This window comes from Myotis davidii, unplaced genomic scaffold, assembly GCF_000327345.1.
Source record: "Myotis davidii unplaced genomic scaffold, ASM32734v1 scaffold1244, whole genome shotgun sequence".
NCBI lineage: Eukaryota > Metazoa > Chordata > Mammalia > Chiroptera > Vespertilionidae > Myotis > Myotis davidii.
Window position 1 is genome coordinate 207,688 of NW_006295460.1, and position 8,227 is coordinate 215,914.

General features: G+C 42.1%; 1 protein-coding gene across 1 annotated transcript in view; it reads right to left on the reverse strand.

The window, feature by feature from the left end:
- DEPDC1 (DEP domain containing 1) overlaps positions 1 to 1,958 on the reverse strand; it is a 42,006-nt gene extending 40,048 nt beyond the window's left edge. The window contains exons 1-2 of the mRNA XM_015568033.1: positions 1,805 to 1,958; positions 6 to 31 (exon numbers count right to left, since the gene is read on the reverse strand). Of these exons, the coding sequence (XP_015423519.1) occupies positions 6 to 31; positions 1,805 to 1,852 (74 nt within the window). The 5' untranslated portion in view covers positions 1,853 to 1,958. The remainder of the gene's footprint in view (positions 1 to 5; positions 32 to 1,804) is intronic.
- Between the last annotated feature and the right edge of the window lie 6,269 nt (positions 1,959 to 8,227).

Here is an 8,227-nt window from a genome sequence, read left to right on the forward strand (position 1 = left end):
CCTGCCCGAAAGATGTCGTAACTTCATTCCACTGCAAAAGAAGTAAAATATTTTAAAAAATCAACAAAAATGAAATCTCTTACTGATTTAAAATAAATTAGACAAAGGAAATTCTTTCACTTACATCCGATTACATCATAACATTTCATAAAGAAATCACTCACCTTATTACTGAAAATTTGTTATCTCATACAGATTTATTTTAATTAATTCTACTGTTGTGATAATATTTTCATATAAGTTTTTTGAATAAAAGCACTTCATTGGCTGGTTGGCTTATTTACAGTTATAAAAGGCACATTTTCCAAATGGCCAGTAAAAGCACTTCATTGGCTGGTTGGCTTATTTAGGAAACCTAGGAATAATAAAGAGCTGCAATGAGCCTATCCTTTAGTTCTCTAAAAAAAAAGGAAGTATTTATTCCTGTGGTTAGAAAAAACCCACCTCTATTAATACTAATAATATGGTGGTAGCATTTATGTCGGACACTATGCTTTACATTAATCATTTCACTTTAATTCTTGCGATTCTATGAACATTATTATCCCAGTTTTAGATGAGAAGCACAGAGATTTGATAATTTGAGGAATGTCACACAACTCAGTGATGGAACCAGGTATTCTAACCCAGGTTTGATGGACTCTAGCACCTGAGCTTGTAACTACTAGGCTGGCCACAAACGAAACTCATGACGGGCAGTAGTTTCACTGGTGAAACACCTTTAATATTAAAATAGCTAATATATTTCTTATAGTATCTCTTATGTGAAGATTCCAATATTGAACATGGAACAGATGGGGTGAATTAAGTCAATTTTAAGTCCATTGTGTATTTAGTGACACTGTGATATATCTACAGTTATAAAAGGCACATTTTCCAAATGGCCCTCAAATCACCCAAACTTTTAGGTTTGTGGAGCATGAACGTGGTGGTGGGGTAGACTAAACACCCATCTTTTATTTGAACAATCTTACAGAGGTCAAGAAATCTTATTTGTAAGCCCGGCCTAGCCACTGCTGGCTGTGTGATCAGGGATCCTACCTATGCGGGCCCAACATCACCACGCAAAATCTCACCCACCTCTCAAAACGCAAGGTCCGTATTCCTTCCTTCCCACACCTCCACATTTCACTTACTTATTCAGCAAACATCATGAGCTGCAACCGATCCTCTCGATGCGTTGTTTCTTATTCTACATATCGTAACACAATTCCACATGCATATCCTCTCCAGAGCCATCACAGGGTGGACATGCATTATCAGCCCCACATTTTACCTGGAAACCGAGGCTCCAGAAGTCAGGCGACTCCCCTAAGGTCACAGAACCAGGCGATGCCCCCGCAGTGTTCCGGATGGAACCTCAAATATGCCGGGCGTATTCGTTTTGACAGGGTCAGCTGCTACCTACTGGCATTCGTCTGGTCCGTCTGCATTAAATTCTACAGAGCCCGCTACACGAACGAACCTGCCAGGTTCGGGCCCGCGCCCCGTCTGACCCTGCAAAGCAGCGCAACTCATAGGAATTCTTCTCGGAACCCGTGGGTGCAGGAAACCAGGCGTGGGGGGCGGCTGCCCGGGCAGGAGCCTCTAACAAGGCGGGAGTAGGATGCACCTTCGCGGGGTGCTCGCAGCAATCGAGGGGGACAGGCTTGCCCCGCGGCGGTTCCGCGATCCCTCTAAATGCTGTTTCCATCTCCCTCCAGCGCACCCAGTGGCTCTGGGCGCCCTCCCTCCGCCCAGGTAAAACTACCAACACTCTCCCATAAAGATGGTGGCGGCCATCACGCCGGCGGGCTCTGCTTACCAGCTTGGTGGCCCGATAAGGCCCCGGAGGCACACTCCGATTCTCCATGCCTTCCCCCTCCGGCCCGGAGGTCCGTCAGCGGGGGGCGCGGTGCATGGCGGTGGAAGGTGACACTACGGCCGGGTCCAGCGGACTGTGTGGCCAGGTTTCCGCCGGCCGCGCCGCCGATTTGAATAACGCAGTGGCTGCGCTGATTGGCTACGCCTCCGGTCACGTGACGCAAAAAGCGGCGGAGACATTTCCGACCCTGAAGCGGCGCGGGTGCCTGGTGCCCGGTGCCTGGTACCTACCGCTCTGCAGGGGCCGGGCTGCTGGGACGGCTTCCCGGCCTCACCCGCCTTCCTTCGAGCTGTTCCTTTCTCCCTCTCCAGGTAGTGGGCGAGGCGGAGTCAAGTTCCCACACTCAGGAAGGGTGAGGCGGGATTCTTCCCAGACCAGATTGTTTGAAGCCCAGCCTTTGGTTTAAGGGAATTTGAAAATTGAAAAGAAAAAGCAAACCCTGGCTATTCAAGGATCTTGAGTCGTGGTTAGCATGCAAAACAGCGCATCCCAGAGGCATTGCTTTCACCCGAAAAACCCCTTGGTTTTGCTTCTAAAAAAACTTCCGTGGTATTTGTTGCAGTACTGTCAGCCGGATACCTTTACGCAGGTGCCATAATTCCGTTCTCCGCAGTGCAAAAATGTAGGTTTACCCCTTTGCCCCCTTTATTCAGTGCATGAGGCGATTTTTCATAAGTACACACAGTAAGGACTTTGGGAAGGTTATGTGAAACTTGCCAAATTGCTTCCCCTAAGAACATCTACTTACCATCTATAATCTATAATCTATAATAATAAAAGGGTAATATGCTAATTATACCTGACATCTTCCAGACATCCTTCTGAACGTCCTTCTGGACAAAGCCACCGTGGTGTGGGCAGGGGAGAGCAGTCAGGGTTGAGCAGGCCAGCAGGGGAAGGTAGTTAGGAGCAATCAGGCCAGCAGGGGAGGGCAGTTGGGGGCAATCAGGCTGGCAGGCAGAGTGGTTAGGGGCGATCAGGCATGCAGGTGAGCGGTTAGGAGCCAGCAGTCCTGGATTGGGAGAGAGATGTCCGGCAGTTTGGACATCCCCCAAGGGGTCCCAGATTGAAGAGGGTGCAGGCCGGGCTAAGCAACCCCCTCCAAATGTGCATGAATTTCATGCTCTGAGCCTTTAGTCCAGTGGTTCTCAATCTGTGGGTCACGATGCCTTTGGGGGTCAAACGACCCTTTCACACGGGTCACCTAAGACCATCAGAAAACACATATATAATTACATATTGTTTTTGTGATTAATCACTATGCTTTATGTTCAATTTGTAACAATGAAATTGGGGGTCACCACAACATGAGGAACTGTATTAAAGGGTCACAGCCATAGGAAGGCTGAGAACCACTGCTCTAGTCTATAATAATAAAAGCATAATATGCTAATTAGACTGCACATCTTCCAACATCCTTCCTGTCATCCTTCCAGACAAAGCCACAGTGGTGAGGCAGGGGAGAACAGTCAGGGGCAATCAGGCCAGCAGGGGAGAGCAGTTAGGGGTGATCAGGCTGGCAGGCAGAGTGGTTAGGGGCAATCAGGCAGGAAGGTGAACGGTTAGGAGCCAGTGGTCCCGGATTGGGAAAGGGATGTCTGGCAGTCGGACCTCCCCCAAGGGATCCCAGATTGGAGAGGGTGCAGGCTGGGCTAAGGGACCCCAGCACCTGTGCATGAATTTCATGCACCAGGCCCCTAATCTATAAAAACTGAAAGTGTAATATGCTAATTAGACCTGGCGCCCTTCCAAACAACCTTCCAGATGAAACCGGGGCCGGAGGGAAGCTCGGGTCCTGGGTGCCAGAGGAATGCCCAGGGTCCCGGGTGCTGAGGGAAGGAAGGCCTACTCTTGCATGAATTTTGTGCATCGGGCCTCTATTCTATCTATATAAAAGGCTAATATGCTAAGTGTCCTTCCCTCCAACCAGGTAATGATGTCAAGTAGCAACACCTTGCTTCCTCTCCCTAGCCACGACTAGCCTCGTTGCAGTTTCTTCAGCCCAGGAACACAGCTTGCTTTATAGCCAGGTGTAAACATTTTACACTCTAACCAAATGTTTGTGAAGTGTTTTTCCATGCCTTATCTCATTTGATCCTCACCAAAGTCCTGGAGTAGGTAGGTAGGAGACTTGGTGGAATCCTATTTTCTTTTCATTAGCTGGAAAATGGAGATTTAGAAAGCTTAGAAACTTGACCCGACTGAAAAGAAGTAAGAAATGGTGGACCTTGAAAATGACTTCAGGTTTTCTCACTGTGCAGAATATATTTTACCCTTTGTTCTCCTTGTGTGATCTACAATCATAATGTGCTTTGTGTTGATATTTACTGCTGTGTTGTTGACAATTACCTGAAAGAGAAGTTGGGGTGCTTCACTGGGCTGGAAAAAGTTTAGCTAAATCAGAAAGCAGGCCTAATTAAGCAAGATTGTTCTCTGTATATAAAAGGCTAAGTTGATTCACGCATGTGTGATACATATAAAGCTCTTGCTAGCACCAATCGCACATGTGTGTTTCAATCTGTCATTGTCGATAGTGAATTTGGTTGACACTTTTATTATAGAGAAAGAGTGAATAGTGATATTCAAATATTTCTTCTAACCTCCTTTCAATGTGCACGAATTCATGCACCAGGCCACTAGTATATTTATAAGAATCCAGGTTATCCATTCATCTACTGATGAGCAATTGAGCTGTTTCCAGATATTGGCTATTGTAAATAATGTTGCTATGAACATATATTCTTTCTGATTGGTATCTTAGCTTTCTTAGGATATATTCCTAGAAGTGGGATCCCTGGGTCAAGTGGCAGTTCCATTTTTAATTTTTTGAGGAAACTCCACAATGTTTTCCGTAATGGTTGCTCCAGTCTGCATTCCCACCAACAGTGCACTATGGTTCCCTTTTCTCCACATCCTCGCCAGCATTTGTCATTTGTTGATGGTAGCCATTTTGACAGGTATGAGGTGATACTTAGTTGTCATTTTAATTTGCATCTCTCTGATGATTAGTGATGTTGAGCATTTTTCCATATGTCTCTTGGCCATTTGTATGGAGAAATGTCCTCTTTGGAGAAGTGTCTGTTCCTGTCTGCCCATTTTTTAATTGGATTTTTTTGTCTTCCTTTTCTTGAGTGGTATGAATACTTTATATATTTTGAGTACTTTATATATTTATCATTGGCAAATATGTTCTCCCAAAAAATGGGTTTGCTTTTCATTTTGATGCTGATTTCTTTGCTGTGCAGCAGCTTTTTATTTTGATGTAGCCCCATTTGTTTATTTTTTCTTTTGTTTCCCTTGCCCTAGGAGATGTATCAGCAAGCATATTGCTACGAGAGATGTCTGAGATTTTGCTGCCTACATTTTCTTCTAGGACTTTTATGATTTCACAACTTAAATTTAAGTCTTTTATCCATTTTGAGCTTATTCTTCCGTATGGTATAAGTTGGTGGTTTAGTTTCATTTTCCTTGTATGTACCTGTGCAATTATCCCAACACCATTTATTGAAGAGACTGTCTTGACTCCATTGTATGGTCTTGCCTCATTTGTCAACTATTAATTTAGCATAATGGCTTGGGTCAATTTCTGGGGTCTAGGTTCTATTCCATTGATCTATATGTCTGTTCTTGTGCCAGGACCAAGCTGTTTTAATGACAGTGACTTTGTAGTATAGCTTGATATCTGGTATTGTGATCCCTCCAAGTTTGTTCTTCTTTCTCAGGATTGCTGCGGCTGTTCAGGTCTTTTTGCATATACATTTTTGGAGTTTTTGTTCTAGATCTGTGAAATACACTGTTGGTATTTTAATAGGGATTGCACTCAAGCTATAGATTGCTTTGGGTAGTATGGACATTTTAATGATATTAATTCTTCCAATCCATGACCATGGTATATGCTTCCACTTTTTTGTGTCTTCCTCTATTTCTTTTTTCAATGTCCTATAGTTTTCTGACTATAGATCTTTTACCTCCTTGGCTAAGTTTATTGCCAGGTATCTTAATTTTTTTGTTGTAGTTGTAAATGGAATTACTTTTTAAGTTTCTCTTTCTGAGAGTTCATTATGGGTGTATGGAAATGCCATTGATTTCTGGGTGTTAATTTTGTATTCTGCTTACATTGCCAAATTCATTTATTAAATCTAGTTTTTTTGGTGGAGTTTTTAGGGTTTTCTATGTACAATTTCATGTCATCTGGGAATAATGACAATTTTACTTCTTCCTATTGAATTTGGATGCCTTTTATGTTTTCTTTATGTCTGATGGCTGTGGCTAGAACTTCTAGTACTTTGTTGAATAAAAGTAGTGAAAGTGGACCACCCTGTCTTATCCTGTTCTTAGGGGAAATGATTTTAGTTTCTGACCATTGAGTATGATGTTGGCTGTTGGTTTGTCAGATATGGCCTTTATTATGTCGAGGTGTGACCCTTTTATTCTCACTTTGTTGAGAGTGGTACATTTACACAATGGAATACTATGCAGCCTTAAAAAGTAGGATCTCTTACCTTTGAGATAACCTGGAGGGGTCTGGAGAATATTCTGCTAAGTGAAATAAGCCAGTCAGAGAAAGACAAGTATCACATGATGTCACTCACATTTGGATCTAATGAACAAACAAAGTCTTGAATCCTGTCAGCAGATTCTTAGAAGTAATTTTCTTTCTCTCAGCAAGTTTTTAGGAGTCGCTTTATCATCTTTTTCCACATTCTGCTACATCAGGATTTCTCAGATGGGTTATATACCACCTGCATTAGGGTCACCTGATATACTTGTTAAAAATGTTGATTCCTTGGATTCTGCAAACAATTTGGGGGGAATGTGTGTGTATGGAGGGACATAGCAGCATGTGTACAGAGTATATTATGGATGGAGAAGGTTGGGTCTCTGAAGACTTTGTGGAGTAGAGCTTCTAGAATGCCCACAAATTGCTTACTGTGGACTTTTATAAGATAAAAATATGAGCCTGTTAATTTACTCTTACAGTTGAGCCTAATCCTAATCAACAGAATGAATGTTACAAAATGCAATGCAATGCATGCATCACCTCTTAAATATCATGAAACAATTTTTTCCACCTAGATAGAGATTGTCTGTCTCAGGAAACTTTCACCTCTCTGCCCATGGATTTGCACTAGAATCTAAGTTTCATGGCAGAGACTGTATCTATGTTTGTCCCCTGTTATATCTCTAGCTGCTTACCAGCATGTGGTAGGAATTTAATAAATAGTTGGTGAATTGATGTTTTTTTCTGATCACTTAAAAGAAAGCTTGTATATGGGTGATACAATCCAATTATTTTTCCTTCGTCAGAAACTTTTTATAGTCTTTCTGCATGTATGTAAGACTTACTTATCCTTGAAGTTCAGTCATTCTACCATGCTGTGCCTAGTTATAAGTCCGATTTCATGAATCTTGACTAATATTTGGCCTGAGAAAATTACTCCTTTTAAATTCTCCAATCTGCTGTTTTCCTCCCTTCTTTAGAAGCTTTATTGATTATTTGGTCTCCTGGATCTACCTTATTTTCTAATTTCCTTCTATAATTTTATTTCTTATCTCTTCTTTTTTTTTCTTTCTTTCAAATTTCAACTTAGCTTTAAACTCACTGGTCCAATTTCCCTTACTTCCTTATGTTTTATAGAAACTCACTACAAAGTGCTCAAAAAGGACCCTCTTCTTTGAACTGCTGATTTTTTTCATTGTGTGCACTGATTTTCTTTAATTTATATATCCTTATAAGAAACTTAAAAATTTTACTATTAGTAACTGAACTGAGTCCCAGTAAAGACTGGCTAAGTCCATGCAAATATTTAAAAATAACTACTTTTTACCTTTCCCAGATCCTGCATTCTTAAGTATGTAGACAGCTGCTATAGTTTAGAGTTAGAAGTGTAGTTTACATTCATTGTTTTGTCTGGCATTTGGCTCATTTCTTTATGGAATACAGACCTCCTCATTTGGAAAACTGCTTCTCCTACTATAGCGTGTATTCTGAATAGACTCTTCCATCTTCCTTGTTCCCAGGAATGAGCACAATATCCAACTGCTGAATTATAGCATTCTGCTCCCCTGACTCACTGAGGTGGTCCCATGGCCAAGATGTGTCAAACAGAGTCCTTTGAGATTTCTCTCTCTCTTTCCCCCCCGCCTAAAACTGGGTAAAGAGGAACGAGCCTTCTCTTTCTGGTGATTAAATTGAGAGAATATGAACCACAGCCAGTGGTGTCTACAGTTACAGCTGAATGGAGACTTCTGGTCTGGTAAAATGCATTGATGCCTAAGAGAAGCAGAAATGAGAGTTAGAAAGGACTAATTTTAGTCTTTCTAAGGATCCCTAGAATTTAATATATATTTGTGTATATATAT